The sequence below is a fragment of the Durio zibethinus genome, chromosome 25, assembly GCF_047325235.1.
Source record: "Durio zibethinus cultivar Kanyao isolate XHJ-2024 chromosome 25, ASM4732523v1, whole genome shotgun sequence".
NCBI lineage: Eukaryota > Viridiplantae > Streptophyta > Magnoliopsida > Malvales > Malvaceae > Durio > Durio zibethinus.
Window position 1 is genome coordinate 11,863,419 of NC_143186.1, and position 22,646 is coordinate 11,886,064.

Below are 22,646 nucleotides of genomic sequence, written 5' to 3' on the forward strand. Positions count from 1 at the left end.
TTGATAACCTTTGATGTTAATTAGTTTAATATCTTAACATAATGAATAAAAAATCACTTTTCTTCAATCAAGGAAGAGACATAACATTGGCTTATATCTGTTTTTTTAATTAAAAACACTGTTTCAATGAAGTTTTATGCCAAACCTCCCCATCCTCAACAACCTTATTCACATATGGCTAAAGTTTTTTTTTTTTTTTTTAATAAGTAATGGTTTATTCAAGTGATAAAAAAATTATTTCTCCTTTAATTATTTGTATTTGAATTTATTGAAAAGTTTTAAGAGTATAAATTTTTATAAATTTACTAAATCCACAGTAAATAAACTTATTTAAATCGGTCTGAAAAAAAAATAAAAAACTGTGCGAAACTTAAAAATCTCTTATCCCTAAAAAAATATTATATTTTTCGGATAATTACTACTCTATTATTACTTTGACAATGAAAAGCATTTTCTAATTCTAATTGTCCTAAACCAATGCATACTTTTGTTTCAGAGCACTATACACCTAATCCAGAGGGCAACATTTTTGACAGCCAAATCAACCAATTGTTGCCCCAAAGCCCCCAACATAATTTGCTATATTCTCAGGGAATCTAAATGTGATTTTTCATGCAGCTCGCGAGCAAATAGGCCTTTGACATAGTCATCTACTCGAACTCTCCTAAAAATTGCTGGTTTTTCTTGACAGATCAAGCTTGGTGAAGGGCCTACTTCTCCATTATAATTGGGGCCGCAGAATGTAGCAATTGACAGTCTTTCCTTTTCTGAATTTACTGTTGCTCGATGCTCTATGCTACGGTATGCCCCGTTTGTTACAATCTGTAATAATAAAATAATTCACAAAAGCTTTATTCATGAACTATTTTTAATTAGTTTCTTCATATTTATAAATTTATTGAGTTGTTTTCTTCAAATTTCAAGTTATTTTACCTCTAAAGCGTCTCCAATATTGACAATGACGGCATTGGGGAGGGGCTTAACAGGAATCCATTTCCCATGTTTCTTTATCTGGAGACCTTCGACTTCATTGACCTGAAGCAAGATGGTGAGACCTGAGGCATCAGAATGAGGGGCAATTCCAATTACCTGCTCTGGTTCACCACATGGAGGATAATAGTTCATCCTCATTGATTGCCATCCCCCTTCAAAGAACTCCCTCATTTCCTCGACTTTCATATTGACAGCTTTTGCTATTTGTACTAGGATGGCCATGGCTAGTTTTTCCAACTCCATTGAGTATTGATTCAAGGTATCTCTACACAAGAAAATTAATTATTTGGTGTTAGAATTAGTCCAAATTTGCAAATGCTTGTCGCCTAAAGACCCACATCCGCCTCATGCATTCAGGCCTCTCTGTACCAACTAAACTAACCCTTGTGAGTGCATCCCCAAACACACATTTATTTTTTTTTAACATAGGAGACCAATACCTAAGAATAGAGGAAGAGTTGTAGGTATTAAAATTCGAACTCAAGACCTATTCTCTTAAGAATAGTTGCATGAATTATGTGAACTAAGATCTGAGTTCACATGCACATACATTGAAAGAGAGAAAAAGGACCTGAAAGGAAGAGGGAGCTTGGGAAATAAGTGGGGCTTCCTAGATTGGACAGGGAGGGTGGTCAAGAAAAACATGTCACCCCAATCAAGCTTTTGCTCATCTGATACAACAAAGGCTTGCCCAAATCCTTCTACTTCTCCGGGATATTGCCAGTATTTTTTCTTTTCTTCCACTGGGAGGTCAAAGAAGTCTTGAGTCTCTGTCTTCACTTTCTCCACCAGAGATAAACTCATTCCATGATTTATGAGCTGCAGATGTTAACAAACTCATCAGTTGTGCTAAGAATAATCCAAGCCCCCAAGGTTCAACATCCATTACTAAAGTGCCTGGATATATTTCATGTTAAATCGACATTGTAATTTATTTACTAGTTATTATTATTATTATTAATAAATTAAAGTCTCATAAATAATGAATTTGAAACTTAACTTAATTTATTTATATAATTATTTTTAAAATTATTTTTAAACAAATTTAAAATTTAAATCTCAACATTTATAATTCTTTTCATATCCTCGAGTTCTTGTCTTTTTTATAAAGAAAAATAAAAATAATGAAAAGTGACAATTCTATGTTTACACCGATTAAAATGTTTATTTCAATAAAAGGAAAAATGGCAAGAAAACTAATAAAAAAATTAATAAATTATTTGTAATTTTTTTTGGTGAAAAAAAGCTCCCCTGATTAATTCATAAAAGATTGCGATATAAAATTTTGAAATTACCTGGAAGAACCCCCATTCTTTGCAAGCAAAGCCGAGCTTGGCTAACTCAGAATCCATTGATTCTTTAGAAACCAAGCCGTCCATGTCGATAAAGGGGATCTCAGGCATCGAACCGGCATCTGAAACAATTTGGTTACCTTGGTCAGGACGTAAGTACCTCGATGGAATGGTGGTGAGGGGATTTTTTACCAACTCTTGAACAGAAGGAACAAGCAAGGAACTCCCAATCTTGACGACTTTGGTTTCCATATTAATTTTCTGCCACACAATAAAGTATGAACACTTTTCTCCGCTAATTTCAAGTTGTTCAGAATTTTAGAGCAAAGGGCCCGTAATTTGTAAGTGAAGACCCTTCTTTAATATATTATTTATATTTGATGCACAATTAATATATATTTATATATATATTGTTAATGCATCATATATTCTTTAATTTGTATATGAAATTTTTTTTTAATTATATTAGAAAGATAAAATTTTAATATAAGTAAAGAGAAGATGAGAGATTTGATTCGAAATCAAATTTTTAATATTATTTTAAATATTTTTAATCATTAAATAAAAATTTAAAGACAAATACAACCACTATATATATGACTTCAATTATTTAATTTGGATAGCAACAAACTTTCTTTATTTTTAATTATTAAAGTTGAGCCCTCACCTAACCTAAATAATTAAATGATACTTTGATTTATTTAAAACAAAAATTTCTACCACTAATTTTCAAAACCAAAAACAATTTCGGATTATTAATTTTATGAGTTGAAAGTTTTGCCATAACCACATGCATTAGTTTAATGTCATTGTCCTGAGATTAAGATTTTTTCCTATGGTTTAGGGTCGTTCATTTACTCAATTTAATATTTCTAGAAGCAAGATTTTTTAGTTTTGTTTAATTTGAAATCAATAATAATAATAAAATTAATAAATTTTGTGGTAAGATTGAGAGTTGTTATGATAAAATTAAATATGTTTGACAAAAAAAAACAATGATAATAAGATGAAATTTGGTGCGATGAGAGGAAAAAATTATCACTAAAGAAATTCGTTAAGGAAAATGTTCATAATATATGTGATGAAATTGAATTGTTAAGTATGAATTTTTTTTCGTACAGGGTCTAAGTGCGTATTTATGCAAAAGTTTAATGACCTACCATGCAAATAGCCAAATTTATAGCTCTTTCTTTACAATTCTCCAATTTGAGCCCTGGCCCATAACCAAACCAAGTTAAAGCACAAAAAGTAACTATCACAAACTCCAAAAGCCCAACCTATACAATCTCTAACCCATGATCCAAATATATCCACCCGACCCACCAAAACATTTTCTTCTCCAAAACAGAGGCAGAATTTTGCGAAGAATCCCCTTTTCCTTTGTGCGAAACAAGTTTTACTCTCTCAACTTCGTCACCTAAAATTCCATCTCCGGCCGCCGCTACTGCCGCCGTCTTCTTGGCATTCCTTTGAGATTCCGGTAGCAAACATCTGCCTTATTTTTATTTTCTTTTCCCCTCTTTGTTAAGCAAGAAATTATGGGTTTATGGAATTTAATTTTTATGTTTTTGGCCAGTTGGGTTTGAATTTGTTAAAGAAGCTTATTGTAATTGACATACTTTAATCCAAACAAGAACAAAAAAAATTATAATTTGAAGTATTTTTTCAAATCGAAAACTTTTTTAGATTCAGAACACTAATTTAGGTCCTGCTTGGTTTTTATTTTTTACTAAGTAAAAAAGAAAAAGAGCGCGTTTTGATGTTAGCAAAGAGTAGGCTTTGAAGAATTAAAAAAAAGTACACGATTCTAATTTTATATAGAAAAATTGCATTGCATTTTTACTCAATTTTTGTTTACTTTGAATTTACGTATAGTTTTGGATTTCCAAACTCTACTCTTTGCTTTTTGTAAATTTTGAGGTAGCAAAAAGTGAATAGCAAAAGCGATAACCAAATAGAGCCTTGTTTGATTTGGTTTTATTTTTGTTTCAATTTGATTAATATCTAGTGTTTCCTCAACCTTAGTATGATTCAAGGTTGTGCATCTAAGTTATGTTTTGTGTCACTATATGGAATGAATCACATGCCATTTTATGCTGATAGTTATTCATGGTTTCCTTGCAGATAAGTTTTTGAGTGTTTCTGTTATTTGCAATGGAGAAGGATAGGTATGATAGGGAAGATGATGCTTCCAGAGAACGCTGGGATGGAGGAGCTTACATTGATGAATTAGAGCAAAATGACAAGCATCAAAGTAAGGACAAGAAGAAGAGCAGCCGAGAAGAAGAAAAGGATCACAGAAGTAGGGATAGAGAACGGGACCGTTCTAAGAGAAGCAGCGATGAGGTCTTGAAAGAAAGGGAGAAAGAGTCTTTGGAAAAGGATAGAGTGTCGACCAGGGATAGGAGGAAGGATGATAGAGATGAGCATGGGAAGGACAGAAGTAGAGATAGTAAGGTAAGGGAAAAAGAAAAAGATTATGACAGGGATAAGTATAGAGAAAAAGAACATGAGCGCGAGAGAGAGAAGGATCGAAGGGATCGAGGAAAGGAAAAGGACAAGGAAAGGGACAGAGTGTCTGAAAAGGAGAGGGGAAAGGATAAAGGTAGAGATAGGGATAGAGAAAAGGAAAAGGAAGGAGACAAGGCAAAGGAATGGGAAAAGGAGAGAGAGAAACTTAAGGATCGAGAGAACAAGAGGGAAGGTGACAAGGATAGGGATAGAGAGAAGGGAAAGGAGAGAAGTAAACATAAAAATAGAGAGGCAGACCTAGAGAAGGAGAGATCAAGAGATAGGGATAATACAGTGAAGATAAACCGTGACGAAGATTATGAAGGAAGCAGTGATGGAGAGGTTGCATTAGACTATGAAGAGCATAGGGAAAAGGATGAAGCTGAATTGAGTGCTGGAAGCAATGCAGGTGTACTGCAGGCATCTTCATCAGAGCTTAAGGAGCGCATTATGAGGTGAGTCATTTAGTTACAATTCACCTTGAATTGTCTATATTAGACAAGTTCTTACTGCTTCATTCCATCTTTTTATAAAGTGTTTATGGTAGACTTGTTACGTAAAACAAAAACTTGGAAAGGTATAATGCTAAATAAAATATTTTACTCAATAAAAAAATTAAATTTAATCAGTAACTATGAACTTCAGTTTTATAAAGAATGAATATGATACTTAAATATTTAAATATTTGGTGATCGCCAAAAGGCTTCACTAATTAATAACTCAGGCTTTATTTCTGAATTTGATGACATATTTGGTCTTTGATCTGATAGTATATCTTGGTGTATTTGCATTAATAACTGGATTTTTAAAAAATAGTTGAGTTATAAATGTGTTGAATTATAAATGCTTTTTCTTCATTACAATGCTTAACCTAGTGCAAGTATTTATCTTTGCCTGTGCCTTCTATTTATCTGCTCAGAATGAAAGAAGAAAGATTGAAGAAGAAATCTGAAGCTGTTTCAGAGGTTTCAGCATGGGTTGGTAGAAGTCGTAAGCTTGAGGAGAAAAGGAATGCTGGAAAGGAGAAAGCCTTGCAGCTTTCAAAGATTTTTGAGGAGCAGGTATATTTCTTTGTTCTTTCTTTTCTACAATACTTGATTTCTTCTCACAATTTCATTTATTTGCAAGTGATATTATTGGTAGTAATAATTAATGCTATGGAATAAATTTCTCAGGATAATTTCATTCAGGAGGAAAATGAAGATGAGGAGGCTAATAATCACACTACTCGTATGTTTTCTTTCCTTTAAGACTTTTTCTCTTTGTAATAACAATTATTTATTTAAGGCTATGTTACATGGACTCAGTGTGGGTATCCGATATGGGTATGTATCCAAGGGTTAGACTCATCATTTGCTCAAAGTTTTGGACTCATGGAGTCGGGTAAAAAAAGGTCCAAAAATGGGATATGGGTAATGGATACGTTAATTAAAAATGTCAAGAAAATATTTATTAATATTATTTCTTATGTAAATAAAATTTCCTCTCACCAAAAGACCAATAAAAATAACTTTCAGTAGATATCTTTAAATACTTAAGTTCATTTTTTCTTAAATTAATTTTAAATAGTTAAATATTTTTGTTTTCATAACCTTAATCGCCACAAATTGAAGTCCGACTTTTTATAATCGAGCAAGAGCTGAAGATATGAAAAGGCCTAAGATACAACCCTTTTGTTTTTTCCGAACCAGGTTAAGGTTAATTGCTTTGTTAAGGTAATGGGATTGTGGGGCTGAAGATTTTGAAGCCCAATCTACAATACAAAAAAACTTAATCCGGAAATTCCAGTTTCCACCTCTTCTCTTTTATAGCTGCAATCCTTCTATCTCTTCGTTCTCTTTCTTTGTCTAAAAGACGGAAAGTTTCCATTTGTCATTTTTTTGCCCTAAGCTGTCAAGTTGCAAAAGCTAAGAACCCCAATTGGCATCGACAGCAATGCACAACTACAAGGATTAGCCTAGCATCTCCCTCCATCAACCCCTTCTTTCTTCTGCTCTGTTCTTGAAGGCCTTTATGCAATTTTCGATGAAGTTGAGTCCATATTTGTAGAGGTGAGTCAGACACTGATCTCGTGTTGATACCCATATTGTGTCGTGTTGACATGGGTATGGGACCCTAAAGTACCGAGACCATGTAAAAGAGATTTAAAGTAGTCATCTGATATTGAATAGAAAAGTAGAGCAGCATACTGTTAGTGCCCTATTCATCCATTTTTGTCCTTTTTGTGATTTCCAAACCAAATGCTGAGACTAAATATGTGAACAACTGAATTATAAATAAAGCTGATAATTTAGGATATTGGTTATTGTTCTGGATAGATGTACATTTCTTTATTGTTGTTTATATACCATTTCTCCACAATCTGTAACATGATTCCTGATTGGAAGGCCAAATGCTGTTCTTATGGCCGTAATATTTTAGGGTATTGTTCATTGTCCTCCATAGGAGCCAATTTTTCATTTTAACTGTCATGACTTTTTTTTTATACTTGTATCCCAGCATCTGATCTGATTGTTTCATTTTTGTATTGACAATCTGTTAAACAGATGATCTAGCAGGGGTTAAAGTTCTTCATGGCCTTGACAAAGTGATGGATGGTGGAGCAGTTGTTTTGACACTCAAAGATCAGAGTATACTTTCTAATGGTGACATTAATGAAGGTACAAGTGTTGGGTGCTACTTCTATATGTTTTGGCTATGTTTGTGAGGTGACGTAGATTTTTGTGTAACAGAGCTTTCTGGTATGATCCGACAGATGTTGATATGCTCGAAAATATTGAAATTGGAGAGCAGAAGCGGCGGGATGAGGCTTACAAGGCTGCAAAGAAGAAAACCGGAGTTTATGATGACAAGTAAGAATCTGTTTCTATAATGTGTTAATTTGTGTGCGTATCTGTTGATGAATGTGCATCTGCTTAATTTTAGCAAATTTATACTTAATCTCAAACTACTGTGGGTTGGCTACATGAGTGATTTTCCTTTTCTTTACCAAACAGTTAATGCCATACAATTTGAGAAACAGCAGTTATTTCAATCCATCTTACTAATTGATGTTGAACAGGAAATAGGGGTTGTATCACATCAGCAAGAAATTTGTAAAATCTTGCATGGAACAAGAAACTAAGGATTCGAGACAAATTTTAGCATTAGCTCAAAAGGATGGGAAATGGGGCCATTTAAACTTTTTGTTAGTTTTGGTATTGGAATAAGATTGGGTTGGAGAAATTGGGTTTTAGAAGACTACTTAGAAGCTCTTTTTTTCTTGTATGGTGAACACTAATTTAGGGTTGAGGATTGAATCTGGTTGGGTGATTGAGGTAGCAGTAGTTGAAATTAAGAGAAGTATGTATGGTTTCTGGCCATGTTTTGAATCTTAATTCTCAGTGATCACAGCAGAAAATTGAATAGAGAAGAAGAAATCCATAAGGTTCATACTAGGGTTCTTTAGGATTCACACAAGGTGGATTGCTTTACACATTTGCAAAAGTAATAATACTTGGAAAATTGTTTGATACTAATTCTGTATCCCAAACTCCTTGGAAATAAGAACTTTAACAAATGCTTTTTATAGTTTAATTTGTCATAATTTGGGTTTGAAATTGTGATAATGGTTGAAATTTGGTGGTTCTTGGGCCTCTTGGGTGGATTTGGGGTTATGAGTTTTGCATATACAGGTATAAAGCTATGGATTTAGGTGATGTTAGTTGTAGTGAGTTTTCTTTATTTAGGTTTGCAAATTTTCTTGCATTCTCTCTCTAGCCTAACAGAGGCATTTGTTTTGTGGAATCTAAAATTGTTTTTCTGAGGTGAATAGGCTGAGAGTGAGAATGGGGGAGGAAGAAGAGAGGAAGAACAAAGAAAAAGAGAAAAAAAGGGGTGGGCATGACTGCTGATGGAAAGCTTGACGCTACAGTAAATTGATGGTGGGCAGTGGATGCTGGAGACAAAAAGAGGGATAAGCTGGTCAAGAAAAATGGAGAAAAAAGAAAAAGAAGAAAGAACAAATGAAAAAAAAATGATAACCTTTACTTAATTTGTCTTTTAAATCTAGTTCCACTTGTCCTTTTCTAGCGACGTGGCTGGATCTAATGTATATAAAGGATTCTTTAATCATTTTACCTCAATTTAGTAAAATCAAATATGTGAAATCCTAGATTAAACAAAATAATTGGTCAAGTCTTTCATTGACTTTTTCCATCGAAGTTTAGATCCTAGTCTGGTTATTTAACCTTATGTTACAGTGTACCCTTTTTTTAGTATAATTTACTTATTAGCAAATTTAGTATTTACTTTTAATATGGATTCTGCTGATTTAGGTTCAATGATGAGCCTGGTTCAGAGAAAAAAATACTGCCACAATATGATGATCCTCTTGTGGATGAGGTTAGTTTATAAGCGATATCGTCATCCTTAATCTTTCTTTTCCTTTCTGAATTTCCATTAAAATCTTTTCTTTCAAAATTTCCTTGTATTTTGTTGGAAGAAAAGTGGCATTTGGTAATGGTGGCTGTTTGCACTTAATGTTTATTTTCAGGGGGTAACTCTGGATGAAAGGGGGCACTTTACTGTTGAAGCAGAAAAGAAATTAGAGGAGGTAATGTGTTTTTAATAGCCTTTTTGAGTTGTTATTACAAACATATTTTAACATTTTCCTGCTAATGATGTTCCCTCCTTATTTTCTTTTCTCTAACTTGGCAGCTCCGGAAAAGGTTACAAGGCGGTCCTACGAATAACCGTGTTGAAGATCTTAACAATGCTGGGAAGATTTCATCAGATTATTATACCCAAGAGGAAATGCTTCGATTTAAAAAGCCCAAAAAGAAGAAAGCTTTGCGGAAGAAAGAGAAGTTGGATATAGATGCCCTTGAAGCAGAAGCTATCTCTGCAGGGCTGGGTGCTGGAGATCTTGGTTCTAGAAATGATGCTAGAAGACAAGCAATTAGAGAGGAGGAGGCCAGATCTGAGGCTGAAAAGAGAAGTAATGCATACCAAGCAGCATATGCCAAAGCAGATGAGGCATCTAAATCACTGCGGCTTGAACAAACTCTTATTGTCAAACCTGAGGAAGATGAAAATCAAGTGTTTGCTGATGATGAAGAGGATCTTTATAAATCCCTTGAAAGAGCAAGGAAATTAGCTCTTAAAAAGCAAGAAAAATCAGGTCCTCAAGCTGTTGCGCTCCTTGCTACCACAACTGCTAGCAGTCAAACTGCAGATGATCAAAATATCTCAACTGGAGAGGCACAAGAAAACAAAGTTGTAATCACAGAGATGGAGGAGTTTGTATGGGGTCTTCAGCTTGAGGAAGGTTTGGTTTCTTTCGAAATCTATGCTACTATAATCTTGTTTAAAGCATCGCTACTTGTTTTTTTGTCTGCTGCCAGCTACTGTAATCATCTGTAAAAAATCTGGATTATCATGTGGCTTCACAGATTCCTGCTCTGGGTAGGTGCATGGAATGTTTTAGGTTCTAGATTTTCTACCAGTAATATGCATTTTTTTCTCTTAATTTTGATCTTATTTTTGAATATCTCCCTCTTTTTTCCATTTTCCCGCACATGCCTCTATCACACCAGCCTAGTTGACTTCTTTTTCTTTCAATAATAAAAAAATGAATCTGATGTTTGTGTTCCTGGTAAATAATAACATTTACTGTTGCTTTGGTCTTCAGAAGCCCATAAGCCTGACAGTGAAGATGTTTTCATGGATGAGGATGAAGTGCCGGGAGCCTCTGAACTAGATAGGGAAAATGGAGAAAATGAGGTGGGTGGATGGACAGAAGTTGTTGATACTAGTGCAGATGAAAAGCCTGCTAATGAGGACAAGGATGAGATTGTTCCAGATGAAACCATTCATGAAGTTGCAGTTGGTAAAGGATTATCGGGTGCACTGAAGCTGCTTAAAGATCGAGGAACGCTTAAGGAAGGTATTGACTGGGGTGGCCGGAACATGGACAAGAAAAAGAGCAAACTTATTGGCATTGTAGATGATGATCGTCAAAGTGATAGATTTAAAGATATTCGTATTGAGAGGACAGATGAATTTGGTCGAATTGTAAGTACTTCAATCTGATCCATTGTATTCTTTAGTCTGTGTCATGTGATTGTGGTTCTGTTATATGTTGTGCGGATGGTTTGGTTTAGCATTCTGTGTTATGCATGGAAAGGTGGGGCCTCTCATTGATTGGGAACAATGAAGATCACAGGCTAGATCTTCTGTCTTGCATACTCATGACTTTAACCAAATATGCTGAGACCACATTTCTTGCTAAACATGGTTCCTGTTTTAGACAGACAATTTGAATCTCCCAGTGTTATTTATTGACAGAAACTTCCCGTGCAAAATAGACCAATAATTAGTTTTTTGATATATATTTTTTTTCAATTTGGCTTGGTGAATAATGTAAAATAACAAAGAAACCTAAATGTGTCAAGGATTAGAAATGTTTTAAGCTAATGACCCTGCTGAAATGTACTGTTTTTTATATCAAATTTGTGATCTAGAACTAGTCCAATGTCAATATATTCAATAAAAATGTATGTGTTGTTATATTTGCATTTTAGCTTGCAAAATATGACTTTCATCTTCTGCAGATGACTCCCAAGGAAGCCTTCCGGATAATTTCTCATAAATTTCATGGTAAGGGGCCAGGCAAAATGAAGCAAGAGAAACGGATGAAGCAATATCAGGAAGAATTGAAGCTAAAGCAAATGAAAAATTCAGATACACCTTCACTTTCAGTGGAGAGGATGAGGGAAGCTCAAGCTCAGCTGAAAACACCCTACCTTGTCCTTAGTGGTCATGTCAAACCAGGGTATGTTTTTTTTTTTCTTAGGTCAATTTGTGATCTCTGCTGGCTGAGTTTAAACTAAGATTTTAGTTCAAGAAGTGAAGCAAATTCATGTTTCATATCAGCTACTACCTGTAGCTACAGAACAACATCCCCACCCCCTCCCCCGCGGCGAAGTCTCTCGTTTTCTTAACCTCCGCCTTTTGGATGGAGATAGTCAAAGCTTCATTTGTGTTATATTAGGCAGTATTTTTTATGGTGTCTGTGCAGTGGGGCAGTGGGGCAGTATTTAGAGTTATGTTGGTTTTTATCTGATGATGTGCAGTTCAGTCTCTGTTGCCATTTCTACTTGTATGTAGAGTCAAACAGTAAATTCAATATGATAGGATCTTCAATTTTTATTTTCTGAATGGATGTTTTACAATCTTGGTACTTGAAATCAACTCGGTCCTCTCCTTTGGTAACATTTCTCTGATTTGGGTTTTGCGACCTTGTGGCTATTAGTCTGATGTGCATTTACTTGGACTTGTCCTTGTGGTTAAATGAAGCTTGAGCTACCATTTCTGCTGTTGATATGGCTTGCTATTGCATATAATTTTGATCACTTATTAATTTAATTGTTTGTTTATTACATTTGAATGGATTGCAATTTTTCCTCATTTCTTTCACGTGTAATTATTTTCCAGACAAACAAGTGATCCTACAAGTGGCTTTGCCACTGTTGAGAAGGATTTTCCAGGAGGGTTGACACCTATGCTTGGCGATAGAAAGGCAAGTTGATTCTTAACTTGTACATAGATTGTCAGCATTACAAGATACTAAAAACCGTAGAATCTTTTTCTTTGCTCAGATGCTTAGAATTCAAGCAAATGGGAAGAACTTCCTGACGTTCTGGTTATTTATTTATTAAAATGTGACATTGTTGCCAATTATGATGTGAAAGTCTTTATTAATTGGGATGATTCCCAAATTCAATATTAAGTTTTTATTGGTGCCTCAAAAAATTAAACTTCTATTTTTATGATTTTTTAAGTTGAAAAAAAACATAACACTACTTTAACATACTAGCAGAAGATATTAAGTTTGTTTATCATTTTTTTTTTTTATCATTCCAACAGGTAGAGCATTTCTTGGGAATCAAGCGCAAGGCTGAGCCAGGGAATTCAAGCACACCGAAGAAGCCCAAAACTTGAAATTTGGATTTTTTTTTTAATGATATTTTAAGCTGGCATGAATGCTGGTAAGAAGTTATGTTGGGATATTAATTACCGTGATGGTGCAATTTTCATACGTAGAGACTGATTTTGCCCATTCTTGAGGCGATGACCATCGTTGTCTTGTGGAGCTTGCTGCAAATAAGTCTCGTAGTTTCAAAATACATGATAATGGTATTTTTTTTTCCTCATTTTATATTTTTGGCAGAATGTTTGTCAGCTGGAGTCATAAAATAAAGCGTCGTTCAGCTTGAGATGCTTGTTATCTTCACTTTATATTCATTGTTACAAACAGTTTAAAATCTGCAAGGGAAAATATTTGCATTAGAGAATAGCGTTTGTGAGTACAGTATACTAGTAAACAGAAGCTGAAGCATAGAATCCTATATTCCTATACAGTATTATAAGGAATTATACGATTAAGTTGCTGAGTAAAACAAAATTATTGGTTTACCTATACTATGATCCTTGAAAGTTGAATCCACCATTCATGATATGGATGAAACCCATGAAAAATGATGCTTCTCTTTGCTAGGATCATCTGCAAATGCATTACAAACTGCGTAGGCTCAGACGTGATATGGGGGAGATGAGCCTTGATCCTCATTCCCCCACGTAGCAGAAGCAAGACTGACCAAGTTTCCCAATTGAATCCTGTTTTCATTTTCTCTCTTACCGACCCCTACCACCCACTTCCCGCTAAAATTTGGCCATTGCAGCATTCAACTCCTCACAGCACTTTTTTAGTATTTTAAAACATGGCAGGATACGTACGAATTGCACTAGCCACTCCTTTAAGCTAAATTTCCTTACCTCCTTTTGATATATGTTTGCTAAATTCATTTTCTGCCCAATTGCTTGGCAATTCAAGCATTAGCTTTACAATTTTTTTCTTTTTTTCATTTTTTTTATATGCAATCCTTGAAATATGCTTTTATTTCAAGCTATGCTATAAGGGATTGCATGTGTTGCTACTGCTTAATCACAAGCTCTTTGTTTATATTTCCATAAAACCTATTTGTAGGTGGAATCAACGTGTAATTTCTTTTTTTTTAGTATTATTATTAAAAATGCTGTTGAATACAAACGGGAATTTAGCTAAATGCATTTGTTTCTTGCTGATGTTCATCATAAAAGAAAGACCATGAATGTTTAGTTCTCAATCCACATTTATTACCAATTGAGTCAATTGATTTGTGGCTTTGACGATGCTATACTCATAGTATCAAGGTAAGATTTCCCATATAGCTCACGAACAAATAAGCCCTTGAAGTTTTCTTCAACCCTTTAATGTTTTAAACAATGCTGGTTTTTGTAGTGAAATCAAGCTTGGTGCTGGACCTACTTCACCATCATATCTGGGCCTGCAGAATGTAGCAATTGAGAGTCTCTGTCTTTCAGAGTTCACTGTTGCACGATGTTCGTTGCTCCGTTAAGCTCCATTTGTCACCATCTACCCACAATATGATAATTTTAAAATGAAGCATGTGATTAAGTAATAAATGTATCCGAGCATTTAGCTTCAAAGAGTGTAGTTTGAATCTTCCGTAACCGATATAAGAAAAAAAATTATGCTGATATCCTTGGAAAATGTTTCTTAATGCTTTAACAAATCAGACTTATGCTTCTCCAAAGTGAATTGATGAATGATTATTACCTCTAAAATGTCTCCAACATTGACAATAAAGGCATTGGGAAGGGGCTTAACCGGTGTCCACTTCCCATCTTTCTTGATCTGGAGACCTTCAACTTCATTAAGCTGAAGCAAGATAGTTAGACCAAAAGCATCAGAATGAGCTCTAAGGCCAATGGCTTGCTGTGGTTGAGGACATGCAGGGTAATAGTTCATCCTAAATGACTGCACTCCTCCTTCAAAGAAGCCATTCATTTCTTCAACTTTCATGTTAAGTGCTTTTGCCATCTTTGTCAATAGAGTCATGGCTAGAGTTTTCAATTCCAAAGAGTAAGAATCCAATGTATCCCTACATTCAAAATTAAAAAAAAAAAATCAAGTGTCCCCATTTTCATGTAGAAAAAGTTTTAATCTGATCATTGAGTTATAAAATAGCTCGTATTGTTATGTAGCTCGACTATTCGATTAATTTTTTTTTTCCCTTCTTTTCCCTTTTTTTTTTTTTTTTTGCGTATCAAATGAGTGTTAAAAAGAAGAGAGAGAATTGGAGAGGACCTTAAAGGAAGAGGGAGATTGGGGAATAAATGGGGTTTTCTGAAATGGACAGGGAGGCTGGTCATGAAGAAGATATCACTCCAATCAAGCTTGTGCTCCTCTGATAAAACATTGGATTGGCCAAATCCTTCTACTTCTTGATATTTTCAAACCGTTTCTTATCCTCTGTTGGGAGGTTGAAGAAGTCTTCAATTTTTGTCTTTATTTTCTCCACTAGAGAAGAGCACACTCCATGATTTAGCAACTATACAAAGTAAGTTTCTAAACCTAAATTAAAAAAAAAAAAAACTTTGAAGTACATCAAAAGAATGATCTACTGTTTCTTTTCTTGCCCTTTTTCCTATCTCTCTACTCAATTTCTTTTCATTAATAAGCTCTTATTGTTTTAATGCAATTAATTAGATCTTCAAATATTTATTTTCATCAACTAAATTTTTACTAATTAATTATCAACATCTATTTTCTTCTAATGAAAGTTTTATTTGAATAAAAATAAACGTTTAAGAGCTCAATTGAATAAAAATAAATATTTAAAAATTTAATTAATTATACTTAAAATGATAGGGGGTTAGATGATTTTTTTTTATTTTAGTTTATGGATTTTTTTTTAATATTTAAACCATATTAGTATTACCACAAATTGTTAGTACAATGTCACAAACAAATGAATCATACAAATTCCATTTAACTTACACTCTATCAATACTACCTAGCATGATAAAAATATCAAGCACAATTTTGAATTAAAATAATTTATGTGAATGAAAATTTTTTTATTAAATATAATATTTTGAACAAAAATAAGAATATTTAAGTTTTTTTAAGTAATTAAAGAGATACATACACTTATTATAAGATAAATAGTCGAAAGGTATATATATGAATTTATTTTTAAATAATGATAGTGAAATTATTTAACGTCACAAACGAAATTAAAAAATATCATAGTCCTATTATTTTACTTATTTTTTTTATTATTTTAAGATATATGTATCATCAAGTTAATTTTGTTTGGGAAATTTAAAAATTTTAATTTTCAATAAATGTGATAATTTCACTACAGGGATTTTGATTTTTAGCAGCATTTTTTTTAATCGTTTAGCAGCGTTTATTAATGCCATTATAAGGTTGGCCATTTGCGAAAAAATATCACGCAGAGTGCCGTCTATACACACGTCGGGTAAATAGCAGCATTTTCGAAAAAATGCCTCAATATTAGTAGCATTTATATCAGAAGCACTGCCATTTTAGTGGCATTTATATCTTTGAGATGCCGCTACTTTATAGGCATTTGAATTTGAAAATAGCTTAATATTAACGGCGTTTGTATCTTTTAGTCGCCATTATTTTAGTGACATTTTTATGAGAAAAACGTAGTTGCATTGACAGCATTTGTAACAAAAATGTCACTACTTTAGAAGCGTTTAAATCTAAAAACGCCTCAATATTTATGGCATTTGTATCTTTTGGGCGCCGCTAATTCAGTTGCATTGTTATGAGAAAAATGCCGTTACTTTAGTGATGTTTCTATAAAAAATGTCACCTAACTAGCGACGTTTGCTGAAAATAGCACCGCTACTTATAGTGGCGTTTTATGCTACAAACACCACTAAATTATTCATTTAACGGTATTGCCCAATGCAAACGCCGCATAAAAATGTTTTTTTTTTTAGTTTCTTATAATAAATTTTATTTTCAATAAAGAGCTTAAATTCAGAAACTATAATTAATATTAACTTCATTCACGTTTAAATATACATCTAATTAATACAAAGTTTAATAATTAGTATAATAACATTCAAATATGATAAAAACAATAACCAAATAAAAAATTAAAATGTATGAAATGGATGACTATATACATTTTCCTGGCTGCCAATTGATGAAGAAAATTTTTCACCTTGGTAACTAACTTGCTCAATAACCTACTGAATAATACCATACAATTTTTAACATTTCATTGTATGCTTATTTTTTATTTAGAAATTTTAATATTTACTAAATATAATACCTGAGTTGATGAAGCATCAAGATCATTTCCTAGAAATTGTTGTTGCACAAAATTCATAAGATGATCGAATAATCATGCAACTGTTGAAATTTTACACGCTCTACCTCCATTCTAGCACGTTCTTCTTCAATTTTGGCACACTTCTGTTCTCTTTCTTCTTCTATTTGCTGAAAACATTATTGCATAGTTTGTAAATCCCCTTTCAATATTGAAATGTCTCGCGAAAACTGACTTGCTGAGAGTATAAATTACGAAGAGTTATATCCATAGTAGGCAGATGGTGTTGGACCCAATCCAAAGCCTCGGACCCGTCCATGCCTTTCTTTTCTAACAACTTCTGTGAATATCCGATTTTTCATTTCTTGCATGTTGAGAGAACCTTCAGATATTACTTCAATCTCAGTAGCCATTTTCTCTTTCGCTTTCTCTTGTGAATTTGTCATATCCAACAATCAAGTTTAATGATTAATTGATTATATGTTAAAAAGAGTTAATTTTTACTTTATGTTAAAATAGATGATACAAATTACTATAATTTCTTGTGTTTCGTTATTCATGTAAGAGCCGTCTTTTTTTTTTTGTGTTACGCGAAAAAGTTTCACACGTCCAATTGTATCGTCCATCTCATTCTCCTATACAAAAATATATGTTATTTGATAAGATACATATCAACCGTAACTTATTTATACATATCAATCCTGTCAACCAAGTATTAAAATTTTGAATAACTTTAATCTCCTTTATTTATATTTTGACCCTGTAATAACATAATAGTTTTAAATATATGCAAAGAATAAAAGCATTTTGGGCTTTCACACATATCGATCATGAAAACCAAATTCAATTATTTTTTTTCGGTTTAATATGAATGATTGAAGCCATTCAATATGTTGAAAGGCATCCAAAATTTATTTGTATATTTACCTTTTATATGCAAAAATATTCTCAAACAGACATAACTGATAACTGTTTCTCCTATATCAAGCATAGAAACCAAGTTCAATCAATCGGACAAGCTTAATATCAAGTATTGAAGCTATCAAAAGTGTTAAAATACAACAATAACAACAACCAGATAATAAAGGAGTAAATATACGTAAACAGTAACTTTCTATATATATCATCTATGTAACTAAGTTTAAAACTTTCGATAAGTTTAATATCATGTATTGAAACAATCAAATCTATTAAAACATAACAATAAATGTTAATTTTCATATTTACCTTTTAACGGCAGAAAAAGTTCATTCATTGGAATAAGTTAATTATCATAAACTTATGATTTCTTTTTGTTTTTATTGCAAAACTTTTTGATCCACTTGTGTGACTATATTTATGTTGTTTTCTGCTACTAATCCCAATCTACTCTCTTTTCTGTTATAAAAAATAATTACGTATATGATAGAAATATAAATATTACCAATTGAAACCATCAAACACTTTCATCATTTAGTTATATTATACAAAGTTATAAACTAGTATCTCTCATTTTCTTGAGAACCAAAATCTAACTAGTTATTCATATTGCCACCTAATCACATTACGGGATAGATTTTGCATCATTGCCTGTACAGTAGTATTTCAATCGAAATACTTATTCTTCAAACTATGCTTATAATCTTTCCATTTCTTTCCTAATGACTTAAGCACAAATGAAATTGGTATTTAAAGTACAAATCTTGACTGTAATAATACAATAAAAAAAGTTTCAATAAGTAAACAAAATGTAAAATAAAAATTTTGAATATATATAATTAATTATACTAATACCTCAATAAATTTTAACGTATCGACCTTAACTTCTTCTGAAATATTATGCTATGTTTCATAATGAATAGGCAATTTCATTCCATTACGGGCTAGCATGTCTAGAAATCCAGTAATAGTTGAGCATCTTCACCAATTGGTTGCCTATTAGAGTTTGCAGACACTACAATACGCTTGTTAGGAGGTAGTGCAAACAATTCCTTCAAAGTTGTCCGGCCTCTGGTCCTTCGTTGACCATTATTATCAATTGCAACAAATATAAAATATACCAAGTAAAATCACAATACTTTTATCATTATACTCGAATTATAAAATTGGAGTATATCATACATGCATTCAAATTTAAAGCATAATCAATTGATGGGGTACTATCTAAACCTAAACCTCCCGTATTGCTAAATCCAATATCAGTTGAAGGGTTAGAAGTGACGGAGTTAGATTCGACAGTATGTTCATTTACCTCTAAAAGATTCAGTCCATAACCAATATCTACAGGTGCCGCAGACGGTTCTGAACTAATATCTATAATATTTTTTCCTTTCAACCTACTTCTCCGTATTGTAGCTTACCTACATCATAAAAGTGAATATAGAAACAATGTTAGTTCAGAAGATATATAAAGACATAAACAATTGAAGAAATCAAAACCTACGATATATAAAAAACATTTCAATTTAATTAAATCAAAATATAATGTATGATTTAGAAGATAATAATTATACAATAGCGAATGTGACATTATTTACATACTATTATTTACTACATTATGTCTTAAACACTCGAATTATAAGTGCATGGAATCATGGTTCGTAAATGTCTTCAGTAACATTTTCATGAACCCACTGAGCATAGGTACTGGAGATATTCTCATCCAAGTTTTGTTCAGCAAAAGCATAACATTCAGTTTCATGTTCAACATCATCTTTGGTATCTAACCTCATATCAAATAAGTCTCTAGGTGTGTTTCACAGAACAACAAACTAACCTAATTCTTTCAGATATTAAGAATAAAATACTTGTTTGACTTGAGATGAAAATACATAAGGTTCATCGATGAGTTGTTGTCCAATGTGAACTAATTGAAAAAAATTCACAAGTGTAAATCTGTACTGATCTTTCTTAAGACCCATCGTACTATTCACATCTGCCCAATCACACTAAAATAAGATAACTTTCCACTTGCCATAATAATTCAACTCAATGATGTCATTAATCATGCCATAATAGTCAACATTTCCCTCTAAAGGGTTTGTGTCCCTAACACTAGCATAGCTAGTGGTTGATAAAGTCACAACAACTCATGAATTTTGTGTACTTCTAAATCTCTCATGGGATTTTGTATGAAATCTAAATTCATTGATGATAAAACCTTTGTATTGTTTCACAATTCGGTTCGAACCGTATAAAAGACACTTCACCTCTTCACTAACAAGCCTTCCACTCCAAACCTATAAAAGTGAAATAAATATATATATGTTATTAATGTTATAATCACCGTAAGCATTCTATGTAGATAAAAAATAATGGAAAGTATGGCATTACTTACAGTTGCTCCTAACCATTCATGAAAGTTTTCAGTGAACAACTTATCAACCTCTCGAGCGTTTGATTGTCGATAACGTGCATGATCTCTCAAATTATTTCTATACTCACTATAAAGCATCATGATAAAGTATTAACACTAAAAAAAAAAACATAATAAATTATGCCTAATGTAATGAATAATTTTCTTGCTAAACAACTTACATGCGAAACGATTCAATTGAGTCATGATGAATAAGAAAATATCGATGTGCTTGTGCCCAAGATTTATCATCTAACTCCACCAATTTAGCTTTGCCTATGGGTTGTCCAAAACTTTGAAAAATATAATTGTAGGTCGAGTCTGTATGCTGTATACCAACATTTTTTAAAGGTCTATTAAATCTTATTTCAACATCTTTCAAATAACTAGAACAAAATGTCGTACATTCTTCTGCTAAATATCCTTCAACAATAAAAGCTTTCGGATAACGTTTGTTGCGACAATAAGACTTTAACCTCCCCAAAAACCTATAGCATAAAACATTAGTCATATGTTATTTTAAATAAATTGGCTTGATAATCAATAAAAACATAATCAATCTATTAACAAATAATACCTTTCAATAGGATACATCCATCGATAATAAATCTGCCCTCTGACCATTGCTTCATATGGAAGATGGATAACCAAATGCATTATAATAGTGAAAAAGTTTAGAAAGAAGATCTTTTCTAACTGGCATAAAGTAATTACAGCTCGATCTTGAACTTTGTCAAGCTTTTCCACATTCATACATTTTTGACATAGAGATTTAAATATGTTACTCAATTCAATTACCACATAAATCACTTGTTTTGACATTGATCAACATAAAGCAATTGAAAGTAAGTCTTGCATCAAAATGTGATAATCATGTGACTTCAATGAAGAAAGTTTTCACTCTTTCATATTCACACATCTTGATATATTTGACGCATAGCCATTCGAAACTTTGATATTTTTCAAAACCTTACAAAACACATCTTTTTCGACTTTAGAATCCCAAAACAAGTAGTAGGCAATCAATATTTACCATTGGAAGCAACATCGGATGAAAGTTTAGGCGAATCCCCATATCAATTAGGTCAAGCCAACTCTTTAAGTTATCCTTAAATCTTCTATTCATATTAAGAATTATCCTAATAAAATTTTCATAAACATTCTTCTCTATGTGCATCAAATCAAGGTTATGGTGTAATAAATTAAATTCTCAATAAGGCAACTCAAAAAATATACTTCTTTTTTTTCACAACTCATACTCATTGGGGTCATCTACTTCATCATCCTCTTCATCACTTTGAATATCAAGATCACCAACTTCTGTATGACTATCACCAGGTTGCGTAATACAAGGCCAAACACCTTCAAAGATGTCCTTCACTCTTTTTCTTAATAGAATCATTTTTTTCATATGTGAAATTGATATATTTTAACTTTGATAAGATATTAAACCCATTAATGAGTAAAGGCGATCCCTTCAACTCTTTAGTTTTATCAAAGAGATATTTTTTTAATCTAAATCGATGATTATCATCTAACCATCGACGATGTCCCATATAATAGAACTTCTTATCATTACGTAATCATATCGAACATGTCTGTGCAGCACAACATGGATAAGCATAATGATCTTTTATACTCCAACCAGATAAATTTACATATGCAAAAAAAATCATAGATAATTTATAATAAAATAGCACGCATATTGAAGTTCTCTACTTTTGATGCATCATAGGTCTTAACTCTTTCTCATAATTACTTTACCTCTTTAATAAAAGGTTATAAGTAGATGTTTATATCATTACCTAAACTTTTTTGTCTAAAAATTATCATAGATAATATAAATGATTGTTGCTTCATAGCAATCCATAGTGACAAATTATAAAGAATCAATACAACTAGCGAAGTACTATAAAAAGTACTCATCATTTGGAATGGATTGAATCCATCAAATACCAGTCCAAGCATAACATTTCGAGGATCAAATGCAAAGTCTGGAAATCTAGAATGAAATAACTTCTATGCCAAAGAATTTGTAAGATGCCTCAATGATCCATCATCCATCCACTTCTCATGATGCCACCTTATTGAATCTACAGTTTTGGAAGACATGTAGAGTCGTTGACGTCTTAGTATTAATGAAAATAACGTAAAATCTTAACAGGCTTCTTTTTTATACATACCTCATCCTCATCATCGTTCAATCTTTCATCGAAGTTTTTGTCGACCCAACGAGAAGTACCATATAAATTACAAGATTCTTAATTTTTTTATCCCTCTAATACAACATGCAATTATTGGGATAATTATGAATTT

General features: G+C 32.6%; 3 protein-coding genes and 1 pseudogene across 6 annotated transcripts; 1 reads left to right on the forward strand and 3 right to left on the reverse strand.

The window, feature by feature from the left end:
- Positions 1 to 291: 291 nt before the first annotated feature.
- Positions 292 to 2,613, reverse strand: LOC111275977 (protein SRG1-like). The gene is made up of 4 exons (XM_022861652.2): positions 2,289 to 2,613; positions 1,565 to 1,812; positions 934 to 1,258; positions 292 to 822 (listed from the first exon to the last, which is right to left on the reverse strand). The coding sequence occupies exons 1-4, from the start codon at positions 2,535 to 2,537 to the stop codon at positions 580 to 582; spliced, it is 1,065 nt and encodes a 354-aa protein (XP_022717387.2). The 5' UTR covers positions 2,538 to 2,613; the 3' UTR covers positions 292 to 579.
- Positions 2,614 to 3,626: 1,013 nt separating this feature from the next.
- Positions 3,627 to 13,132, forward strand: LOC111275972 (SART-1 family). 3 transcript variants are annotated; one of them, XM_022861645.2, is made up of 13 exons: positions 3,627 to 3,765; positions 4,410 to 5,251; positions 5,716 to 5,857; positions 5,972 to 6,026; positions 7,343 to 7,456; positions 7,552 to 7,648; positions 9,113 to 9,179; positions 9,331 to 9,390; positions 9,495 to 10,104; positions 10,468 to 10,850; positions 11,390 to 11,610; positions 12,273 to 12,357; positions 12,705 to 13,132. In XM_022861645.2, exons 2-13 carry the CDS (start codon positions 4,440 to 4,442, stop codon positions 12,777 to 12,779), a joined length of 2,721 nt encoding a protein of 906 aa, XP_022717380.2. In that variant the 5' UTR covers positions 3,627 to 3,765; positions 4,410 to 4,439; the 3' UTR covers positions 12,780 to 13,132. The 3 variants fall into 3 exon arrangements, with proteins under 3 accessions (XP_022717380.2, XP_089610973.1, XP_089610974.1); XM_089754847.1 differs by having other exon boundaries at positions 12,273 to 12,361; positions 12,709 to 12,996; XM_089754848.1 differs by lacking the exons at positions 11,390 to 11,610; positions 12,273 to 12,357; positions 12,705 to 13,132 and adding an exon at positions 10,926 to 11,103.
- A 723-nt stretch (positions 13,133 to 13,855) lies between these two features.
- Positions 13,856 to 15,134, reverse strand: LOC111275971 (protein SRG1-like; annotated as a pseudogene). Its single transcript, XR_016333843.1, has 3 exons — positions 14,989 to 15,134; positions 14,458 to 14,782; positions 13,856 to 14,253 (listed from the first exon to the last, which is right to left on the reverse strand). The product of XR_016333843.1 is annotated as a protein SRG1-like (transcript).
- Positions 15,135 to 17,597: 2,463 nt separating this feature from the next.
- LOC149511633 (uncharacterized) lies at positions 17,598 to 21,188 on the reverse strand. The gene is made up of 7 exons (XM_089754361.1): positions 20,908 to 21,188; positions 20,513 to 20,818; positions 20,326 to 20,409; positions 19,151 to 19,311; positions 18,856 to 18,910; positions 17,924 to 17,974; positions 17,598 to 17,631 (listed from the first exon to the last, which is right to left on the reverse strand). Exons 1-7 carry the CDS (start codon positions 21,150 to 21,152, stop codon positions 17,598 to 17,600), a joined length of 936 nt encoding a protein of 311 aa, XP_089610487.1. The 5' UTR covers positions 21,153 to 21,188.
- Positions 21,189 to 22,646: the final 1,458 nt, after the last annotated feature.

Bases quoted from the DNA above. Each gene is read 5' to 3' on its own strand.
- LOC111275977 (XM_022861652.2), bottom strand. From the start codon at position 2,537: ATGGAAACCAAAGTCGTCAAGATTGGGAGTTCCTTGCTTGTTCCTTCT. The intron at 1,259-1,564 runs GTCCTTTTTCTC...TTTCTTGTGTAG, and splicing joins AAGCTCCCTCTTCCTTTCAG to AGATACCTTGAATCAATACT. The intron at 823-933 runs GTAAAATAACTT...TTATTATTACAG, and splicing joins ATATTGGAGACGCTTTAGAG to ATTGTAACAAACGGGGCATA.
- LOC111275972 (XM_022861645.2), top strand. From the start codon at position 4,440: ATGGAGAAGGATAGGTATGATAGGGAAGATGATGCTTCCAGAGAACGC. The intron at 9,180-9,330 runs GTTAGTTTATAA...GTTTATTTTCAG, and splicing joins ATGATCCTCTTGTGGATGAG to GGGGTAACTCTGGATGAAAG. The intron at 9,391-9,494 runs GTAATGTGTTTT...CTAACTTGGCAG, and splicing joins CAGAAAAGAAATTAGAGGAG to CTCCGGAAAAGGTTACAAGG.
- LOC149511633 (XM_089754361.1), bottom strand. From the start codon at position 21,152: ATGTCAAAACAAGTGATTTATGTGGTAATTGAATTGAGTAACATATTT. The intron at 20,819-20,907 runs GTATTATTTGTT...TTTATGCTATAG, and splicing joins TGGATGTATCCTATTGAAAG to GTTTTTGGGGAGGTTAAAGT. The intron at 19,312-20,325 runs GTTAGGAGCAAC...ACGGAGAAGTAG, and splicing joins ACTGAAAACTTTCATGAATG to GTTGAAAGGAAAAAATATTA.